At 36.4% G+C, this 24,274-nt stretch overlaps 1 protein-coding gene across 1 annotated transcript in view; it reads left to right on the top strand.

Moving 5' to 3' along the window:
* Positions 1–24,274, top strand: part of CPS1 (carbamoyl-phosphate synthase 1) — a 123,499-nt gene that overhangs the window by 63,230 nt on the left and 35,995 nt on the right. The window contains exons 22-25 of the mRNA XM_021702784.1: positions 17,740–17,881; positions 19,176–19,241; positions 19,697–19,760; positions 21,480–21,661. Coding sequence (XP_021558459.1) covers positions 17,740–17,881; positions 19,176–19,241; positions 19,697–19,760; positions 21,480–21,661 — 454 coding nt within the window. The remainder of the gene's footprint in view (positions 1–17,739; positions 17,882–19,175; positions 19,242–19,696; positions 19,761–21,479; positions 21,662–24,274) is intronic.

The raw sequence follows: 24,274 nt of genomic DNA on the forward strand, positions 1-24,274 counted from the left end.
TTGTTTTTTGATTTTGGAGTGTCCTAGATGCACACAGAGCAATTTGATAATGATTGTTATTTAGAAGTGTTAAATAAGTAAAAAAAAAAAAAAAAGAATAGATAGCCACTGAAGCTACCTGTCTCAGTCATTGTGTGGTCCATAGAGGTCTGAAACTGGTTGGATATCATGGCTGATGGAATGTAAGTGTGTAGGACTTGAGTTTTGTTGTCCTATTTTGGTTATCTTCACCATTACCCTGGATTATGATGTCTTCTGCTTTTTCTCAGCCTCTACATATCCAAGAAGGCTTAGTCATCAAAGCAGATACTGCTCCAACAGTAGTAATAACTCTCCATTAGCAGTTGGCATTATATAGCTGAATTATGCATTGCCAGTTTGCAGAAAGTTTATGAAGATCAGTTCTTTTTCCTTTCCATTTATCTGTGGTTCACTTTGTTTCAAAATCTCAACTGTTCCAGTGTTGGAAAGGCTGGCTTTCCTTGTAGACCGAGGAGGTAACTATTTGGTGTGATTTGAAATGGCCCGCAAATTCTCTTGCCTCAGCATCTCTCTGCTGCCAACGTGCTCAGGTCCCTTTGCACTTTTCTGATAGGTCCCTGGGAAAACAGGCAATGGGGATCTCAGCTGGGAGAAAAGGGGAAACTTAAAGAAGGGATGAAGTATAGAATGCCAGATGTGGGTTAAGTTTCACTTGGTTCCTTTCCACTTGGAAAGAACGCAGGGTCTGGAGCTAGTCAGATAGATAGGTGGGAGGTTTTCCCCTGCTGTGGAATCGCACGTCACCTCCCTCCCTTCTCTGGACTCACATGCTTTCTGCTAATGTCTGCTTAATAGTTTTGTTGTGAAGCTTAAACAATATAAATGTAAAGGACACCTGGCACATGGTGAATGCCCAAGATGGTTTTCACTCTTTCCCCCTGAAAATGAAAATGCTACTTATTATAATGAAGAGTATTTTGTGATTTCGGATAGATACATTTAAAGACTACTTTTTAGAGCTACACAATTTGCATTTGCTTATATATTTTACAATATGTCATTTCTTAACTTTCTTGATGATGCACTGTCACTTCACTTGTTTTAATACCAGACCTATTTTTTTTTTAAAGAAGCAATGATAGCAAGTAATACAAATGTTATTCTTATCAAAAGATCAATAACACTCCATTATGCTAATGAACAAAAATTCCCACTCTACAGTTGTTAATCATGCTAAAATTCTTCTAAAATCCAATAAATATGTTTACTAGCACAGGATGAGAACATCATTCAGATTGATGGCCAGACTATGACTTGTATTTACATATAGTCATCTGAGATGAAGTTCAGAATTTGACTCCTAAATGGAATATACCCATGTATTTGGTATATATGTGAATGTCCATAGATTGGAGTGGGGAAAACAAAACAATGTTTGTAGTGAGGTTGGCATTATGGAAATAACTGAAGAGTTTTCCATGTCCACGAGAAAGTGAAAATTATAGAAATTCCTTTCCTTGAAGGGTGGAGATGAACATGTGTCTTGCTGAGGATGATATATGAAATCCCAGCCTAGTTCAGGGCGATGAGACATTAGACTAGTGTTAGAATAATTGACTCAGCGTCCAGGCTGCAGGTGCTTGCTCCCATCAGAACTCAGTCTGCCGTCTCCAGCACATGAGCACAGCAATGGCAGCCCACGGGAGACTTCCAGAGCAATAGCCATTCTTACCGACTCAGGTGATAGCCATGATTCAGACAGCTTCAGCAAAAAATTTCTCTTCCCACTTGAATTCACTGACTTTCTCCTTCTCCTCTTAAATTGTTTATTGCTGCCCAAGGGCATGCTAGGAATGTTGACAGTTCTAGGCAGTTCCCCAAATTTATAAGCTGGTGTAGTAGCATTAATCGACCTAGAGTGATAACATATTTTACAGCGAATTTCTTTAGGTTTTGAGAAGTTTCTCTTTACTCCATGTGATGTGAGTTGTATCATGTAGGATTCCAATGCCTGTAATGCATATGCACTGGGATTTAGATGTTTAATCTATTAACTTCACGTTACTGGATCACTTTGCAGGGAGTGTAAGAAAAGTTGAGTCTGTCAGGGTTTTTGGTGGAGCTGCAATGTTTGCATAAGCTCTATCCATTGGCTTTCACAACTGAGCTATCCACATTTTAATATGTCTATTTTCCCCACACTCACTCATCTTACCAACACCAACTCTTTCACCCATAATGCTCCTCCCATATAGCGTTTTCATAAATACTTACTACAAGAAAAAATATACTTATTTTGCTCTATTAAAAATTACAAAAACCTCACCTATAATCCTTTCCTCCATTAGCGTATAGAGAGATTCAATTTTGATCATGCAAATAAACCTGACCTGGAGGGCAAAAGTACAAGTGCCATAAATCAAATAAATCAAATGTCAAATGTCTTCATCAGCTAGGTTCTCCTGGTATAGCTGATTCCCTAAGGTAACAAAAGAATGGATTTAGAATTACATCTTTTAATATAGAAAACTGAATTTTGATGCAATCAAACAATTCTCAGTGCCTTTCAAGTGTAAGATAATAATCAGAAAATTTATTGACTACATATCAGTCACTGTTCTAAGCACATTATTTCATTTAGCTTTTACTACAACCTAAGGAGATCAGTAATTATCCTGATTTTATAGTTGTAAGCTGAGGCACTGAGATATTTAGCAACTTCCTTGCTATCACCTGCTAATAAATGACAGATGTGAGATCAAACCTGAGCAGGACTCCAGAGCTAAGGATGTTTGATATTTCACCCCTGTGCTATATGTAAATGTGTGTATATGTATATACACACATATATATGAATATATATATATGTATTCACACATAATTGTATACATGTATGTTGAGGGGTGTGGAAAGGTGAATTAAATAGCATCTGAGGGAAATAAGGTTACAGATAACAGACACTTTCAATATAGTAATGATATTCAATAAAGGATGACAGTCCCATCACCATAGAACTAGCATATATGAGAAAGTTTTCAACTATGTTAGTAATTAATAGACAAGCACAGGTACAAAGATCTCTCAGTTGAACCCCTTCTGCTATAAGTAAGGAAGGAAGTCAACTGTAATAAAGCTTGTTTATGAGCAGGGACTATTTCAGGACATTACACCCCAAACATTTAAATTTACAATATCAAATTGGATTAGCAATTTTAGATTGAAAGATAATAATGATACTTAAAAACAACAACAACAACATGAACAGGCAAGAAAAAAACCATGAGGGTGCTAATTACCAGCTTTGAGCATCTGCTTATCTTATGCCTGTGTCTTTTTAATTTTTTTATTTCCTTATTTTGATTTTTGGGTGCTTTAGTTATTTCTGATTGACATATCAAAAGGAATCTCTTGTTGTCCAATTCAGATGTTTAAAAATAGGGGATATGGCCATTGTCATACAGTTTATACCATGTAAGTATAGGAGGCTAAGATTTGGATCTATTTCTTTATTAACTGTTGGTATAAATTTAATTTACTGTGGATTAATGTACAAATTATGCAGGAATTCCTTTTGTCCAATATTCTATAGGCTTCATTTTTTTTTACTATTTTAATTCTTATAATATTCTTTTCCTCCTTCGCTGCCACTCACTGCTATATTCAATGTAGCAAAAAAGAGTAAAGTACACTTTTGAAGGGCCCAATTGTCATCTGAACATCACTATGTTCAGTGGGATAAACTGTGTCCATTGGTGAGTGCTGAAAAATCATAGGTGTGCCTATCGCTTAGGAAAACAATCTAGGGCAAACCTGGTGAGTTCCACTTGGGCATTCAAGTGCTAAATTGAGCTCAGTGAAGTTGGCCATTTCCCTGCAGCCATAAACTTCTGGCAGATGTCATAATACAGGTATCACCCTAGCTGGAATACTCCCTTTGAATGTCCTCTCCTATACATGTCAGTTTCTGTTGACTTTTTGTTTAGCTTGCTCATGAGGCATGGCAAAAGCAGACAAGAACATTTTGTGCTTTCATTTGATTAAAGTTTTTTTGGGGAAAAATGTCACCTAAAAGTTGTTAAAACTTAGATATAAGGCAGAAAAATGTTGGTACTTTGCTTTCTAATGATAATTTGCACTTCCTGATAGAAAAAAACCCTAATCATAAGAAACTTTAATCTTTAAGGGTATTAAATATAGACATAATTTAAGGAAAGAAATATGTGTATTTCCTTCTATCTAACATATTGTTGCATGTTATAATTTTGATGATACTTTACTCTGGACATATGTTTGTCCAGATGCCATTGGTTGTTTTCTCCACTCCAGTCTGAACATTCATATATATGTACTAAGTATATATGAATGTGGGAATGGTGATGATTGGATGTTTTAGTGGAACCCATTGTCTTGATTTGCAGAAAATGGGTTATGTCCTCTGACCTCACTACCAACTCGCACTATATTTCTGAGTTTTAGTTTCTCTCTAGTTCAAAACAAAACAAAACAAAACAACACAGAAAAAGCAAACTCCGTTCTTATTTTACTGGGAAGCCATGCAACTAAGATGAATATATAACATATTATGTGTGAAATAATTAACTCTAAAGGAAAACAGTTTTATCAATTATTACATATTACCATTCTATGGTTTTAGTCTTTATACCCTAAACCACTTATCTAATAAACCTCTCCAAGAATACTAAAAATTGGAGCTTTTATGAGAAAGTTTTTTTTTTTTTCTATTTGGAAGAGGAGTATTACTGTGGGAATTTCTATGCCTCTGTGAACTAATGCTAAAAATACATTTTATTTTAAATTTGTTTTATGTTCTATGTGATAAGATATTTTAGGTGATGTCATAGATTTGATAGGCCGCCATTAATTTTTTTAACTAACAATGTATTGAATCGTATAGAATGTAAAAGTTTGCATCAAATATTTAATGTTCTGAGAATCTTCATTGAATTCACTATTTAAATAGTGTTTACAAATGTGTATTTTGAAAGTGTGAGAGAGAACTTGATTCTGGCATGGGCAAAATAAATGTTTTACTCAAAATGTTTCAGAGTGATATTTAGATAATTCATAAAATGGATATTATATATTTTTGTGTATTGATTCTTAAATATTTGATAGTTCAAAAAAATCTTAAGTTGATTTAAAATAACATATACTCATAATTTACATGTACTTATTAATAGTCAAGAATTAATAGACAATCCTTATGTCGATATCTCTGATCTCAGCATGATGAGTTATGTATTTACTTGATGGCATTTCTCTTTATTAGGAGCTCTTATTGGGCCAGATGGTATTTGTTCATCTACTCAGTCATTAGTATTTATTGGGTACCTACTATGTGCAAGACATGGTACTAGATCCAGTGCCATTTGTCTATGGATAGTTGTTAGTCATTAACATGCCTTCACTGGGTTTGTAATTTATTTTGGAAGATTAAATATATACACGTGGCTATACAGAAGACAGATACTTTTAACAGACCAACTAGAGGCAGGAACACAAAGCCAGGAAAGTTAAATGGAGGTTAAAAACAAAAGCTCTAAGGCCTCTGCCTATGTTATCTCACGTAAGTGTTAATTTAAGAGTTCCTAGAGGGTGTGCATCCCTACTTCATATCTTATAAGTGAAACAATGACTCAGATGTTTAAGTAAACTTTTCAACATTTCAGAGGTAGTGCCTGTTGGAGCCAGGATTTAAGTTCAGGACTTGCGGAATCCAAGGACTGCATATATCCCTTCAATATATTCCCATATATATCCTTCAATATATCCCACTACCAGGGGAGCCAAGCAAAGAGAGATTTTAAAACAAAATAAATAAAATGGGAAGACACTTTCAACAATATTGTGTGGTTTAGGGAGAATAGTGAGGGAGAGAATTGAGCAAGTCCACCAAACTTGGTGATCTGGAGGAAGGAGCAGGAACTAGACTATAAGGACCGAATATGCAAGAAGAGAGGAAGCAGGTAAATGGATGAATTTTACTTAGGAAGCAACAAATCATGTTTGCTCTTACTTTGTTATGTTTCTGCTATGTTTCATAAAAGTGAGAATCTTACTGTAAAGAAATTAAGTCTATGAACAGAAATTAAAGTGGGTATTAGCCACCTATTTGTTCAATGTAGGTAGTAGTTGGAACCACATAGTTTCATTTCAGTGTTCTGTAATTATTTGATACATGTGGGTACCATCCTCCAATTAAATTGTAAATTCCATTAGGGCAAATTTCAAATATCATAATGTCTTAATAGGCTTTTATTATGATCTTTTCTTTCTTTTTTTTTTAAAGATTTTATTTATTTATTTGAGAGAGAGAGAATGAGAGAGAGCACATGAGAGGGGGGAGGGTCAGAGGGAGAAGCAGACTCCCTGCCGAGCAGGGAGCCCGATGCGGGACTCGATCCAGGGACTCCAGGATCATGACCTGAGCCGAAGGCAGTCGCTTAAGCAACAGAGCCACCCAGGCGCCCTATTATGATCTTTTCTTAAGAGCTTTTGCTGATTTGTGTGAACACAGAATAAAGTTCACTGTACTAAGGCACAGCATCAGCTCTGAAACAGATATGAATGGCTTCCAATTCTTACTGATCATATATTTTCTTGGTAATTGGCATAGAGTATCTTCCATTGAACAAACGCTCAAAAATATTTGTGTGATAATATGCCCATTAAATAAATGAATACATATTCTTGGTAGAAAATGAAAATCAGAATTTCTTAGTCATGACAAAGAGGGGAAATTGGAGTAGAAAAAAAAAATGGATTTACCTGGTTGCTTCAAGAGCCCCACAAAATGATTACCTGAGAAATATATAGTCCAAGATACAAACTCACTGTGTTGGAAGACATTGTAAATCAGCATCTCTATATTTTCATTTTTTTAAGTGACTATATATCTACTGATTAAGTAGGAAGACTTTGAATAAACTGCTTTCTACTAAAAGGGGATTTATCTAATTGTTTTATATTATCAAATGGAGATTTATATACGCTGGAAACATTATAATACCTATATGTGCATTACAAAATCTCTATTGCCTGTTGACAACAAGACAAAATTTTTGTATTTTTGATTAAAAACAAAAAACTATCTGGGTTCTCAAAATTGCAAATTTTCTTAAAAGTTATTGTGAGAAATATTCACTGGTATTTACAGTTGTGGTGAAGGTTCTAATTTAATTACCCAGTGAAGAAGGTTAAGGCAAAAAAGATATATTATTTATAAGGCAGAGATCTATATTTCTCTGGTGACCTAAAGGTGCATTTCCATTATAATACGGGTGGAAAATATCACTAGTCTATTTTTGTGGATGGTGAAACTGAGTCACATTGAGGTGTGTGTCATACTTTCTGTCACAGCAGTCAGAGGAAAGCAAGGAATCTAGCCCAGGGCTTCTGCCTGTGGTTCTAGTCACTAACCCTTTTCAAAAGCTTCTTTTTAGAGATATGACTTTTAAATCAGACAGCTGGAGATCAGTTCCTCCTTAGCTGTCAAGTTGTCAGCTGTGTGTTTTCCTGCCTGAATTGTTGACCCCACTTAGAGCAGAAGAATTGTAAGAGATGTGCCCTTCTCTAGAACTCTTGCGGGGAAAACACAGGGGCCTGGCAGGGAGAAAGCCTTGGCAAGTCACCTTTAAAAGATGTAAACAGAATTTTCATGGGTATGGAGAGCTGGGATAAGGGGTTTCCTTTTACATTTTGCCATATTTCAAATAGAAGACTGTCTATATGCATGTATACACGTACATACATATGTACAAACATATACATATATTTTTTCTTTAAATAAGATGCAAACACCTTATCCTCCATGTTAATGCAGGTCAGTAAAAATCTGAAGTGTATAATGGAAATTACTTTTACACAAAATAGTCTGCCTCAGCTGTAGTTACAGAAGCTAGATAATCACTCACTGGCCCCCAGAATTTTTTCCCCTGCTCATTCATACCTGAAGTGTCTTTGTGGTGGCGTAGAGCCTCGGAATCTGCCCTCGGAGGTGAAATGCATGATTTTCATCCTGAGGAGCGTAGGGTAGTGGCCATGCCTCCCCACGGTGTAGAAAGTGCTTGGATACATGTGCTCTCAAGATCAGTTGTGATTTTCAGGAAGTACAGAGTATGTTGGTCCTCATTACGTCAAGGGATCGCTACAGGAATGTTGCAGAGGAGGGGAAAAGTCTGAGAAACACTGGGGTGCTAGAGCCAGATTTAGATGACTTACCAGTTTTGTTCTGATGAACTGCCCCTTCTGCTTCTCCTCCTCCTTTTTCTCTTCTCCTGTGCCTGTTCTTACCCTTCTTCCTCATCTCCTGGTGTCTACATGTGTGAAGCACTTATTTACTTGCTTGGCATTGTGCCAAACACTTCACATATTTATCATTTCATCTGATTGATACGATTTCTTTTCTCAGTGGAGTGGGAGCGTGACTCTAGATTTGGCTGGTGATATTTACTTAAGGTCGAAATAGGCAGTTAGGCACTCTCTGCCAGTTGTACATAATGATAATAATGTAACGGCCCTCACCTCGGTGTTAATGTGGCTATGGTGATGTTACACATACGGCCTCAAACCCTACCCTACCACCTACTCTTCAGCCGATGGACTGATTTAATTGACCATCCTTTGCTCTACGCAGCCTGAAGGGAGAACTACTCAATTTGCTCTTGACTATAGTCATTAGCATGAAGTAAATGAGAATTTTTGCTGTCAATGTTTATTTTTATGTCTTCTTCTGAAAAACACTCAGTGATAAAGAATTTTGATTTCCATGTAGGTAGTGATCCTGAAATTAACATAGATCTAATGCGATATGTCATCAGGAATTTAAAACTAGAATTTTTTCACATCCTCCTAGAAATGACTTTCCATTTTACCTCCTTTCTAGAAAGGGCTTACATTTGCTCATTCAAGAACTAAAAAATTTGGTCAAAAATTATTCCTACATATGTTACATTTAGCAAGAAAAAAAATCTATGCAGCGGTTATCAGTAGATAGGCTTCAGTTAAGTAATTTATTTTAATACGATTCTAAGTAATAGTTTCTAGAAGTCAAAGAAAGTTATATATTGAAAGTTATACTGTTGTTTCTTGGAACAACACATCTGATAGGTGGAAAACTACTCTGTTGAAACATGACTTCCTTTAAACAAAAATAATGGAGAGGTTCTAAAATATAAGACTTCCAAATAAATTTATTTGTGAAATAACAGATTTTAAAGCATCAAAGAATGCTCATTTTATCTCAGTTTTCTACTGAGGCCTTATACAGCATTTATTTTTGTTTGTTGGATTTAAATCTGGACATATAAGAAACCTATATTTATGGGAAAAGCCAGGATTTTGCTTACTGAATACATCTTCTTAATCTGGGGAAAAGGATCTATTGAATGGGTTTAAAATTATAAGTAAATTTATTAATCAGAAGTAGCAGAAGCAATATTCTATAGTATACACTTTGCCCTTTAGTTCAATCTGATCAGGTGAAAGCTGCTTGATTAGTAAAAACATGCTTTTTTGAACGCATTCTTTTTTTTTTTGATAACTAGAAATTTATACTTCTTTTTTTTTTACTTTTTTATTGTTATGTTAATCACCATACATTACATCATTAGTTTCTGATGTAGTGTTCCATGATTCATTGTTTGTGCATAACACCCAGTGCTCCATGCAGTACGTGCCCTCTTTAATACCCATCACCAGGTTAACCCATCCTCCCACCCACCTCCCCTCAAGAACCCTCAGTTTGTTTTTCAGAGTCCGTAGTCTCTCATGGTTCGTCTCCCCCTCCGATTTCCCCCCCTTCATTCTTCCCCTCCTGCTATCTTCTTCTTCTTTTTTTTCCCTTAACATATATTGCATTATTTGTTTCAGAGGTACAGATCTGAGATTCAACAGTCTTGCACAATTCACAGCGCTTACCAGAGCACATACCCTCCCCAGTGTCTATCACCCAGTCACCCCATCCCTCCCACCCCACCCCCCACTCCAGCAACCCTCAGTTTGTTTCCTGAGATTAAGAATTCCTCATATCAGTGAGGTCATATGATACATGTCTTTCTCTGATTGACTTAATTCGCTCAGCATAACACCCTCCAGTTCCATCCACACTAATAGACATGACTTACCATGATAGGGTGCTTTCTGTTTGTTTTTCATCATTACCAAATCCATGGCAGAGAAAGAGAGAGTTGCAGCATTTTCAACTAGGAATCATCGAGATACAAAATGTGACCTATTATGGCTCAAAAATGACAATTAACTTAACCTATATTAGGTCATTTTCTCCATTATTATTACTTGGTATTCATAAACTATAATCATGATATTATAATCAGTATTTTATAAGTGTTCTTACCAGATCAAAAGTAATACCATAATAATTCTGGATTATTGGGATCACTAAATATTGGTAAAAAAAGATTCATAGATTAAAAATTGCCTACTTAAAAATATCTACAGTATCATTTGCTCATAAGATTTTCTTCTTTGTTTGATTCTGTTGTTTTTAGTAGCCTTTAAGGTGAAATACAGTTTTAAGTGTCTCGTCCCTCGAAAATCAACCCTTGTAATATCGTAGCATTATTGCCATAGTGCCAAGTGGACCTAGATCCTAACAGATAATTTTCATGCTGGTGTGCTTTCACATGAACATGGGATCATTGGGTATTGTTTGTCCTGTAGATGAGCAGTAAAGATCAAAGTTCTTTAATTCCTCCAAAGACCTCATGACTGTATAGTAACAAAGCATCGTGCTTTGAAGAATTAAGAGAAAATAGCAGTATTTACCCAATGGCCTAAGTTTCATCCTTTGCTTTTCTTTTTTTTTTTTAAAGATTTTATTTATTTATTTGAGAGAGAGAATGAGAGACAGCACAAGAGGGAAGAGGGTCAGAGGGAGAAGCAGACCCCCCACTGAGCAGGGAGCCCGATGCGGGACTCGATCCCGGGACTCCAGGATCATGACCTGAGCCGAAGGCAGTCGCTTAACCAACTGAGCCACCCAGGCGCCCTCATCCTTTGCTTTTCTAAACATGATTGCTGCTTTTGAAAAGTGTCTTTTGCATTTCTCTTAAGGAAAGAGGTAACGACCTGTCTCTTTGAAAGAAAAGATGAGAAGACAAATAACTTCCCTGATTATTGGGCCTGGGGCACGGTCTTGAACCTGTGAAATGCCAAAAAGAATCTGTGAAGCTGTGTAAAAGTCAGGGGAGAGGCTGATGGGGGGGGTCTCGGGGCAGAGAACACAGCTCTTACTCGGTTCTCTGCTCTTATCGAAGCAGGTGTCATTACTGAATATCAGGCCCTCATGTTTTCTCAGCTTCTGCCTTTTCGGGGATTTTTAAAAAGAAGATAATAATAAGATCGCAAGCCCATCCCATAATTGTAGGCGCAAGTGGAGTGCTCATTTTCACATTAGAGCTTGTGCAATCTGGAGGGGAATTTGTTTAGTATTACTTGTGAGTTGGTGGATCAGATAAAAGCCAGTCAAGTGGAAGAGAGGACTGTGTGAAGTGTTCTGGCTCTCCTGGTAATTTCGATGCTGCAGGCGTTCCTCCAGTCAGTTAATAGATTTCCCCAGCTCCTTTATGCCAGGTGAAAATTTCCTCATTAAGGGGAATTTATTCCATTTCCTTTTATCATTTATTATTGAAGACTAAGTGTGAGTGGAGGAAGTTTCAGAGATGACAGGGTAGAATTTTAAACAACAACAACAACAAAATCTACATTGGAAGTCGGAGAGAGACAGGAGAAAGGCTCATATTGTTTATAAAACCAGAGAACACACAAGAGACTTCCTGCCGTAGAAGCTGAGCCATGCTGTCTTAACTGTTAAAAGATTAGGGCAGAGTGTGTAAAAGTCTGATTGTCTGTTTTTAAGGGGTTTTTCCTCCTCCTAAAATTTCAGAGCTGTCATTTTGTGCTACTAAGTAGAGAGGAACTAAAGATTATGAAAAGACTAGCATCACAGCTATTTGGTGTTTCTTTGTGTTATTGTTTAGATTCTTCTATGCAATAATGGAAGTGTAACCTTTGCAGAGTTTGCCCTTGAACTCTGAAGGCAAGGAAAGCTGGGAGGGGAGAGAAAAGTTACATATAAGGTGTGTTTTCGAGGATGCAGTGAAGATCAACACAAACATACTAGTATACACACATACATACCAAATATCAGAAGGATACTTTATTGTACATACTTTAAAACTGAGTGCTTTTGTGCAATATGCTCCATTCAGCTGATCACATTCTTGCTTGATATAATGCTCCCTTGATTTACAAAATAATATAAATGGAGCATTCCCTATTGAGGCTGCCAAAGGCAGTTTTGAATTACAAATTCAGCATTTGTATTTCTTTTAGTAATTATTCTATTTTGAGTTTGTTCCAAATTAAGGTTTTTATTTTTCCTTTGGAAAAATAGAAATATTATAGCCCGGTCCCTAAAATAAGCTTTCATCTAACTTGATTTCTTAAAAAAAGAAAGTCTCCCTCTGATGGAAGTTCTTTTTAGCAGGCAAAATGGAGGACAGCCCAATGTGGGCAGATAAAGATGAGGAGCATGTATCTGAATCTCTACATTGTTAAATGAGCTTTATGTTCACTTAAGATTATTCATCTTGCATTTGACTCTGAAGAGGTTTAACCTTATCTAAATCACTGGCCCAAAGCTAATGAATCGTGTCTTCAAACTGTCTCTTATTTTATTTTATTATATATTTTATTATTTATAAAATAAAATTTTGTATCAGAACAAGTAGGGAATAAAGTCAATTTTCTTCCCTATGTAATGACATGCTGGCCAGCTTTGTGTTATGCAAAAGCAGCAGAGAGAGTGAATAAGGGAAAGAAATATAGAGAGCGGCTACCGACCTGCTTCCTGTCTTGGAGTTCGGGGTAACCCACAGAATTAGGGTAGCACTGAATGTGGGAAGGGATCTAATTTATCCATGTCTTTGTAACTGCTGTGCTGGGTCAGAATCAACATGTATTTTGTCAGTGAGGAGGACTGAAATGCTTTACACTATTTCATGAACATGCCTGAAAAGTAGAAATTAATAACCAGAGAGATTATAAATAAAATACTATAGAAGATACATCACTTTGAACTTCGTATGAACATACCTACCTAATATTTGCATTCAAATTAAAATAGATGAACATGATTGTATTCATATGCCATTCCAATTTAATATACCCTAATTTTCAAGATGTTTAAAAATGTCATATCATGCTATTGATCTAGCTATTTGAAGATTGAGCAAAAGTTAAAAAGCTGTTTTGGGCTCACCAAGAAAATACTCTGGGAATCAGCTTGTGAGCATGCACTCTGCAAGTCTGGCTTGATAACATCTGTTTTGGAAATCTCACCTCGTATGAATTGAGGGGATGCCTGAGAAGAGCAACAGTAACACAGAATAATGAGTCACAAATGATAGAATTTCAGAATGGGGCTTAAAAGCTACTTCTCCATAGGCACCCCCTTTAAATAATGAAAACTCTCTGGTGTGGGGATACTATGGGGAGCAGTAATGATTGAGTTAGTCTTCGTGACAGATAGCTGTTTTTTGCCACCAGAGCTGAGCACAGAATTAATTCACTTTATTTTTTATGCACGAGGCCAGTTCTATCAATCAGTCTTTCTTTTTCTTTCTTTCTTTCTTTTTTTATTTGCTTGTCGGTAAGAGTACAATTTTATTTGGTGAGTAGAGGAGGAAGACTTTGCATATTTGCTGGAGATGTCCTTATATGCTCTATTGGACTCTTTGGTGGAGAATAATAGGAGGAATTATGCATATTTCAGCAATAGAAAAGACTGCACTGCTGAATGTGGACAAAACAAATGCAAATATATTTCATCCCTAATATAAATGTGAGGAATCTAAATGTTTTTTTTTTGTTTGTTTAATACCATTATTAATAATTTTCATTTAAAGCCATGTAGCAACCTTTGAAGAATTCACTGATATTCTTTATAAGAAGAAATAAAAATAAATCATTCAAGGCAAGGGAAAAAAAAAACATGACCCAAAGAGCTCAAGATAAATATATCACTTCTGGTTATCTTTGGACTTGAAGAACTTGCATTTTTGCTAGTCCGTAGTCATAATTACAGGTGTGATGGCTCTTTTCAAGGCATATTTCCTAAGTGTGTCTGGATTACTGCTTTTCAGGTTAGGATTTAGTCATTTAAGTTAGTGTGGCTGCTGATATAGTAACATAATATGGGTTTTGCCTCAGATAGTTATTGCAATAATAAAGAAATGTTTTACTGAAGATCTGTTTATTTTTATTTTTTTCTTTTACTGCTATCTCACTATTATGGGAAAATATTCTAGCAAGTAGCTAGAAAAATCTAAGGGTAAGAATTGGCTTAATGTTATATGTACAGTATTTCTCCACCTAACTCAAGCTTCATACTTATGTTTTTAACAAAATTGCAGATCACAGAAAAAATGTGTAGCCTTTCACCATGCAGGTAAACATTAATATGATTTATCTTTCCTAAAACTCACAATTAAATATATTTATTTAAAAAGAACATCATGCATAGTTCTAATTTAGAAAAACGGCTTATCAAGGACTTCCACTTTGAGGCTGAATGCACACTTGCACATAAACAAATGAGCAACTGATTTAGGAACATAATCTTGGCAAAAAAGTGAAAATATGCATTTCCAAAACAAATAGCAACAAACAAATTCTTCTTCTGCTTTTGTCTCAATTTTTTTCTTTTTTGCGAGACTAAAGATAAACACCAGAAACTTGGGTGTTTCAAAAGCCCTCAGGAGCTCAGCAGTCATCCCTTGGGTAAGGCCTTTCCCGAGTTCCCAGTGGCAGCTGGGAGCATTTCCCCTGAGCCCCAGCCTTCTCTTGCATACATTTTCTCCTCAGCACCTCTCACAGTGCAGGCACATCGATGGTTATTTGTTTGCCTCCCAATATACTCTGACCTCCCTGAATGTAGAGATTCGATATTTTATCTCTCCATCATTAAAATAGGTTTGCACAGAAATAAAATTAAATAAGATAAAAACAGAGAGGGAGGCAAACCAGAAGAGACTCTTAACGATAGAGAGCAAACTGAGGGTTGCTGGAGGGGAGGTGGATGTGGGGAATGGGGTAACTGGAGGATGGACATTAAGGGGCGCACTTGATGGAATGAGCACTGAGTGTTATATGCAACTGATGAATTCTACCCCCCAAACTAATAATCTACTCTATGCTAACTAAATTGAATTTAAATAAAGAATTTTTAAAAATAAAATAGGTAGCACAGAGCCTGAGACACGGTGCATGTTCACTAAGTGTTAAGGCACTGATGTAAGTAAGAATGACAGTGAATGTTGCCCCACCTTCACCATTCATAATTTTCTGCTAACTACAAATCCTCAGTATGGTTTCTATACCTGCCATGCCCATCACGGTCTCAAATTATTGCAGACACAGTTGCCCTTGCCTATAGTATGTCTGTCAACTTCTTCCTCCATATAAAGCGGAACTTTCTTTATGGCTCTGTTCTCTTCCCTCTACTGCCATAGTATTTCTCCACTACATCCACTCGCATTGTTATCTCTTTTCTCTGACCTCACATTGCACTACACAGCTTATCTCTCCATAAAGTGTTTTGAATTGCTCTCTATCATTGCATTGTCTCAAATATTGTTTTGTATCTTCATGAGCAGCACTGTGTAGGTAGAAATTTCCGTGACGACAAAATATTCTGTAATCTGCACCATCTAATACAGTAACAGAACCACTGGCCACATATGGCTAATGAACACTTGAAATGTGGCTAGTGCAATTGTGAACCTAAAATTTAATTTTTAAATTTTTTAATTAATTAACATTTATAATTTAAATAGTCACATGTGGCTAATTGCTACCATATTGAACAACATCGTTCTAGAGGATGAAGCCCAGTACTTGGCACCCATAGCAAGTGACTAATAATACTTAATGCAGATTATGTTCAAGAATTTGACAGGAAAATGTGTTGCTCTGGGAGAATGTTTATCAAATACTTGGGGAGCTTAAAAAATCAAAATGAGACATTAAATTTATTGGGAAGAAATAATGAATTGAGAGACAGAAGGAAATTTAAGTGCCTTAGAAAAAGCAAATTGACTAGGAAGAGACATAGCTGTAAAAACCCAAACTAATACTGATATCCAAAAACCAGAGAAATAGCTATTAAATATACCAGCTTGATTCTCTCTTCTCTAAACTCAGAATATGAATTAATTAAAGAAGATTAAAGAATAGAATGAACAAAATGCAATAGATTTAATTCAACTACATTCTATTAGCAGAATTTCAATGAAAATGTTTTATTTATTATTAGATCTTCTGAGAACATACTGTTATATTTTAATTTCGTTGTATTGACTATCAGACTGTTATAATTGAATTTTATTGTATTGACTATTGCTTGAAATAGCTGGCCCATAGCTATTTAGTTAGATATACTTTTACAGAGGTGTTTTATTCTTCTGTACCTTGGTTTTTTATAAATTTTTTTTGTACATTTTGAATTCTAGTTACAAGCTGATTTCAATAACTTTGTCTTTTCTATAAAAGCTGTTGAAGTCCAGTTTCCCTTATTCACTTAATAAATATTTATTGAATGTTGTCTGTGGACTAGCCTGCTAATCTTTGGGAATGATCTGGTAGATGTATTCTTTGTCATCATGGAACATGAATCTAGCAGGAAAAAAAGTCAGGTTGGTGAATAAAAGCTAAGAAACATTAAAAATATTGGCACTATTGACATGCTAAGTAGTATGGTTCCAACTCTGCTCCTGGCTCCAAGCAAATGAGTCAGTGAAGAGCCCAGGAAGATCTATGGGTGAGGGCAGACCGAGAAATCTTCATGGGTGAAACTTGGCTCTAGTTGACCTATAAAGAGTGACTGGGAGTTGGGGAGCAGTTGGGTAGGTAATAGGAATGTCAAAGTCATTACAGGTGAGAGAAACAACACAAATACTGTCTTGTCGACATATACAGATATGTGATATTAGTAAATAGGGACAGTTTATGGAGAGTATACCCAGTCTGACACAATGTTAGGATTCCCAGGTGAAGGTGATTCCTGAAGAACCTGTACATAAAGACGAGAGCATAGGTCAGACATTAGAGAAGGAGCTACAGATTTGAGAATTATTGACTACTTATGCTGCTTGAGCCAATGACAGTGGTTAAATTTAGAGGGAGAGAGAAGGTAGAACTTTAGTCTTAAATCTGGTAACAAAAAGATAGAGCCTTGGGTGGGGGAGAAAACCAGTAAATAATTTTTGTGAATTAAAAAGTAGGGTGAGCAGCAACTTATCAGAGCCAGAGGAAGATATCTTTAAAGAATGAAACATCAAGCAGGTCATATGCTGACAGGTTGAGGAGAAGAAACTTGAGAAAAGTTTCCTAGATTTAGTAAGAGGAAGGCCCATGGTTATTTTGAAAGAGGAGATCCATTAAGACAGTAAACGCAAAAGCCATTTTTTCAGGAAATAAGAGAAGAAGGCACCAGAAACCGCATGTTTGGAAATGTCAGCATTGAAAATACTGAAAGATTTCATAGAGGCTAGAAGATTCAGTGGGCTGTTTATTTGTGCATTTTTAAAAGATAGGAGATCTAAACATGTTGAAGATAGAAAATAAGGAGTCTTTGGTGTTTTTGAAATTCAACAGTTCACTGGTCCTTATTGTGTCTGTTCTAAACTTGAATCTCTCTTTTTCATTAAATCCTAGTGAGTCCATTACAGAAGAAACCCTGAAAAAGTCAAAGGAGATTGGGTTCTCAGACAAGCAGATTTCAAAATGCCTTGGGCTGACTGAGGCCCAGACAAGGGAGCTGAGGCTAAAGAAAAACATCCATCCTTGGGTGAAACAGGTAAAGGAGTTTCCCTTTCCTCGAAGGGGGAAACATAGGCACCAGCTCATAGAGCCATTGCCAATAGAAAGAGGGGTGGAATTAAAAAATGATTCTACTTGTCTAATCGATGCCCATGATGCCACCAATTTTATTCAGCACAGGATTGATTTAAGCTTAAAAGGGAAAGGTTGAAGGGGCACTGGGACGTAAAGGTAAGAGGGAGTACGTGGTTTTCTCTGCCTAAATGAAAAAAATCCAAATGACCTCTCCTTTACTTTTTGACCCATGTGCAAATATATCTGTGATAAGATAAATCCTTAGTGTAGAGGAAGGACTTGAAATACCCTAGTATGGTGGCTGACCTCTTGAAAAGAATAGTTATCTCTTTTGGCACAAAATTTTTACAGGGTAATACTTTATTTTAAGTGCCCCATCATTATGGTTCATTTAGTATTCATTGTGATAGGGCTGGGTATAATGAGCTCATCTAGTATTCATGGCAATCACACAAGAACTTTCATAGGTGTACCATTGTGGTTTTTTTTTTTTTTTTTTTTGGACTTTAGTAGAGGGATGCTTTGGCTTAAAGTACCACCAGCTGGTTTTTGTCCTTTAGAATCATTGACTTTTCTCCACGTGCTCAGGTGGCAGATGCATACCCTTTGGTCTCAGGTTTGATGCTGAATATATTCTAGTCAGCAATTATCTTTCTTCCTTCTCACCTGCCTTACACTGGCCTGCCCTGTTGGCCCTGAATTCTTGCTCACTAAGCTGAGCTCCTGGCCTTAGAGAACTGAATTGATTTACTTTTTCCAAATATGTTCAATGAGACCTTGTCCCCTTCCCCTCTTCCCCATGCTTTAAGGTATTTGTGTCATCTCATTCTCAGTGCCATAGGTAACTTAAATCCTATGCATTAATTTGCAAACCAAAGACATTCTTACATATAGGTCATTTTGCTCTGATTTGAGCTGCTTTAGATAGCTATCTGGGTAAATCTTCCTGGTAACGAGTTGACTGACCATTTTGCTATGTACATGAAAAGTACTGCTGTAATCAATCAGTGACGCTCTGGGGGGTGTATTGTTATTTATTGCTCAAATGGTAACTAGATTATATCATTGTTCCTCCGCCCAATCTCATTTTCAGAATTAGAAAGTAATTGAATTGTACCTACCTTTTTATCTGTCTTTGTATCTGATAGTAAGAGGCATTAAAGGGATATGAACACAGCACAATTTTTTTATTCTTCAAAAAAAATACAACAGGGAATAAAATCCCAATTTATTTATTTATTTATTTTCTCTTGCAGATCGATACACTGGCTGCAGAATACCCATCAGTAACAAACTACCTCTATGTTACCTACAATGGTCAGGTCGGAACTGCCAAATTGCTATATGCAGAAAGCTCTAGATTTAGTAAATGGTCCACAATGGGGGAATATAATTTTTGTGTTTTTGTTTATCTAGTAATCTTGTATTAAAAATGACATCGTGTGGGTCAGATGTGATAATGTCTGTCCATACTCAATCTTTTCAGAACTGCCTTAAGATGGTGAAATCAAACAAGTAAAAATATAGTAAGGATAACAGTTACATGAACATACAATTATGGTGTGTTCTCATGGCTATTTAATTAAAAAATATTGAACTTAGTTTTTGTGACTAAGTAGAGCTTATACGTTATACTTAGGAGTTCCCAGAGACTAGTAGAGGATACACGTCAATGAGAGGAAGAATGAGAAAGAGAGACTCAGTGACAGGACAAAGAGTTTAATTAGATTGAAGAATAACACACAATAATTTCTGTGTCTTTTTTTTTTCTTCTCAGGAGCATGATATCAATTTTGATGACCATGGAATGATGGTGTTGGGCTGTGGTCCATATCACATTGGTAAAGTGATAACATATTTACATAAGACTTTATAGTTCATATAGTACTTTTCACACATGTTCATTCTATTATTCTAAGAACTATGAAAACAGATGCTGTTATAATAAGTATTTTGCAAATTAAGAAACTGAGGTTCAGATAGGTAAAGCCCAAGTTGATATGGCTATTAAATGGTACAAGTGAGACTCAGATGCAAGTCTCAACTGTAATTCCTTCTCCTGTTTCACCATGTCCCCCCTTTTATGTTTTTATCTTCATGAACTAAATTGAGCCTCTCACTGAGGTTAGGGAATGAATTACACTTTGACCTTTTCTCATCTGGCACAGTTTTACGCAAAGATTTAGATTTGCTCAAGAACTTCATATATCAACCAGAAATTACATTTGTAGATGAGATCTGTGAGTATATGACTTCTGTTGATATCGAACGCAAAGAGCTTTTATCATTGGTGCATAGACAGAGCATTATATAATTTAATTAAAATGTTCTCAGCAGAAATTGTTACACCTCACCCAGTCACTTAAAATTAGACATTTAATAACATTAATATAATAATCATAATTTACAGTTACAAAGTATATATTTAAATAGACAATGGTATTTCTCAACAAGTGTATTTAACATTTAGTCTCACAAGTTATTCTAGTATGGAAATGATGAAATACATAATTTAAAATGTATGTAGTCTTACTCTGTTACTTTAAACATAGTTTATTTTAGGTTTTACAATTAATCAAGTGCTTCAGGATCTCCTACTTCAGCAATCTTTGGTCAAATATTGAAGTAGGTTGAAAGTGTTTATATCTTTACCCCTTTAGTTATCTTAGGCTAAATGGCCTGAACACCTCCACTAGGACCTGCCGTTCTCTTCTGTAGACCTTTCTTCCTTCCTATTCAAACTTTACCTAATTTATGTAACAATTCTGCATTACCTTAGGACTCAGGGAAGACTAACTAGGCTGATAATCAAGTATATACTTAATTGATAGTGAAAGTTGGCATGCTACTATATTTGGATAATTATTGTTCTGATAAGGATTTTTAGGAGACAAAATCCTAATGCAAAGAATTAGTACAAATCCCAGGACTTTCAGTTCTGTGGTATCCCAGTAGAGATGATATTTTGAGGTATTTATGCCATTATTGTACTTCAAATTACTTTTTAGAAGGTCACTCACTCTGCATGGGGTGGCCTTGCCAAGCTTAAAAGGATATGCTTGGAAAGGACAGGATTTTCCAGTCAATCAAGATATGTCAGAGCTCCAAGGCACTTCAGGGATCATTGGGTTTAGCCCTCAGACAGCAGAGTAAGTGGAATAACTAAAACAAGAACTCCAGTATTCTGATCACTAGCTTGACTATTGTGTACTGAGGTCAGTATGTTCACTTTGAGTTCTTTTCCGTAAACGAGGGTTTTTTAAAAATCGTTACAATGATCTCCCATTAACTTTGAATTTGAATGTTTCAAATATGGAGATTCCCTATTGCAGAATTTAGCATACAAAATAAGCCAACATGTCATTGTTGTTTAATTAGTCCCTGTTTTTCCTACTATTATTGTAGTGTGCATAATGGATCTGAAATTTACACTTTGGAGTCTTAAAAATTGCAGTGAGAGGGGATTAGCTTCCTTAGCCTTAGCCATAGCTTTCTGCTGCTCTTTGTGTTGTAACTTCATGTTTCTTTTACCCCTCTTCCCAATCTCACCCTCTCCACAGGCAGCAGTGTGGAATTTGATTGGTGTGCTGTCTCCAGCATCCGCACACTGCGTCAGCTTGGCAAGAAGACAGTGGTGGTGAATTGCAACCCTGAGACCGTGAGCACAGACTTTGATGAGTGTGACAAACTGTACTTTGAAGAGTTGTCTTTGGAGAGAATCCTAGACATCTACCATCAGGAGGTAAAAAGAGAAAAAAAAAAAAAAAAGAAAGAAAAGAAAGGAAAAAAAGAGAAAAATATATGCAGTGCATACTTTATAGATGCAGCTACATGTACATAGATTTATGTTGTAATTCCCCTTAGGGGAAAGAGCTGCAGTGCCTCCCACTGTCTAATTTTGTAGTGAAACTCTAAAAAAAATGATCCCAGCCTTAGAGTCTTGAGGCCCTGGCACAGAGAGATTATTTTTTTCTTTCTAAGCATTCCAGCTAGATTGAAAACTCTTCTTGGTAACATGTGCCAGACACATATTAGCTAGTACAAGACAACCCTCCAAAATATTTTGCAGGATGATTTAATTGATCATCTAGACATACAATAAGCCGCCTCTCTCTAGTTCCTGTGTTGTTGCGGTTTAATAATGGATGGTCCCCAGAGGGGTTGTTCACAAATGACCAGTTAATTCTATGTGCCATCAGATGAAGCCATCAGTCTTCAGTCTAAGATCGGAGTTCATTCTGAATGATATCAGTACTTTTCTAGTTTTCTCTGACAGTTCTTCTTCCACCCGCGCTCTAGTATTATCGAGAATATCTTTACTCTGCATTCTTATGACCAAAAGGTTACTGTAAGTCTATAGGACAAGTTGAAATATCTTACGGTTAAAAAAAAATAACTGCTGGAAGATTTCAGAGTGATGTCTAGTGGTTGTGTCTTTGATGTCATTATAGTTAATTCCCTACTATGGAGAATCATCCTTGTGTATAAAATATGGTCACTTAGGGAAAAAAAAAATACTGAATTAGGGCCACAGTACTTAAGTTCAAGTTTTGACTGGACAATTCATTGAGTTGTGCAAACTTCCTAAATTCTGTGTTTCTATTTTTTTTTTTTTTTTTTTGGTTAATGAACCAGATGAGCGTATATATGTGCTACATGCAGGTACTGTGAAGATAAGGAGATTTGTGGCTGAAACCACATTGGAAAGTGTAAAGTTCAGTGCTAGAACATGTGAGGATTTTATTACAGTGAAGAAAAATAGAAAAACTTAGGATGGATAGATCATCATAGTTATCCATTTGGGCTTGACCCACTTATCTTCTGATATAATGAAATTGAACCCCTGGGTAGAATATACAGGAATTTTTATTTTTCTCTCTGACATGGTTTTTCTAATAATTTCTTAAGATTCATTTCAGGTGGGGATCAAAACAAGTGCATTCTACAAATATATCTTGAATACCTTTTAAATACCAGGTTCAGCAGGAACCTGCTCCCTACCTTCAAAACATTAGAATAAAACTAGGAGGGGTGCCTGGGTGGCTCAGCTGGTTAAGCGACTGCTTTCGGCTCAGGTCATGATCCCAGGGTCCTGGGATCGAGTCCCGCATCGGGCTCCCTGCTCCTTGGGGAGCCTGTTTCTCCCTCTCTCTCTCTCTGCCTGTTGCTCCCCCTGCTTGTGCGCACGCTTTCTCTCTGTCAAATAAATAAATAAAATCCTTTTTAAAAAAAGAATAAAACTGGGACCCATAACATAAATATATGAAAAATTACATAATTGTTTAAAAATATTAACAAGGATTACAAGGAATTGCAGCGGGCATTTTACACATAATTAATTATTTCCCCATGAAATGGTTTAAGGAAAGCTTAAAAACTTCTCCAGCTGCCTTTGGATATGGTTATACATGGATATTAATGAGATCCTTTTATAATAACTGAATTCAGTATGATGGTAAAAAATAAATTGGCCCTTCTTTGAAGCTGATTGGCATTTATAGTGCTACTATGTAAGATACTTTTATTTTTTTATTTTTTATTTTTTATTTTTTTTAAAGATTTTATTTATTTATTTGACAGAGAGAGAAACAGCGAGAGAGGAAACACAAGCAAGGGGAGTGGGAGAGGGAGAAGCAGGCTTCCTGCAGAGCAGGGAGTCCGATGCGGGGCTCGATCCCAGGACCCCAGGATCATGACCTGAGCTGAAGGCAGACGCTTAACGGCTGAGCCACTCAGGCGCCCCTGTAAGATACTTTTAAATGTCATATTGGAGAATATAAGAGCAATATTCCATTGATGTATTTGTTAGACTATCCCCCAGGAAATGTTAAAAAAACATATTCACATATACACACATGTACATATGTGTGTATGTCTCCTTCTATGAGGTTGCTGTGTATCTCCTCACAACCTCCAGGAGACTGCCATAATCCAGCTGTGGGTGTCCCTAGTGATGCTAAAGGCACTGAGACATTCAGTAGTAAATCTGCAGAAAATTGGAAGCACATCTAAACTTACTCAAAACACACATTTGAGTCACTTTAGAAGGGCAATAAGGTACATAGCTACATAGGATGATAGGTCTCTTGGTCTAGTTCAGGACCAATGCTATTCCCATGGCAATAAGGATGCACTTCTTTTTTTTTTTTTTTTAAAGATTTTATTTATTTATTGGCGAGAGAGAATGAGAGACAGAGAGCACGAGCGGGAAGAAGGTCAGAGGGAGAAGCAGACCCCCTGCTGAGCAGAGAGCCCGATGCGGGACTCGATCCCAGGACCAGGATCATGACCTGAGCTGAAGGCAGTCGCTTAACCAACTGAGCCACCCAGGCGCCCTTTTTTTTTTTTTTTTTTT

Source organism: Neomonachus schauinslandi, chromosome 3 (assembly GCF_002201575.2).
Source record: "Neomonachus schauinslandi chromosome 3, ASM220157v2, whole genome shotgun sequence".
NCBI classification, from domain to species: Eukaryota; Metazoa; Chordata; class Mammalia; order Carnivora; family Phocidae; genus Neomonachus; species Neomonachus schauinslandi.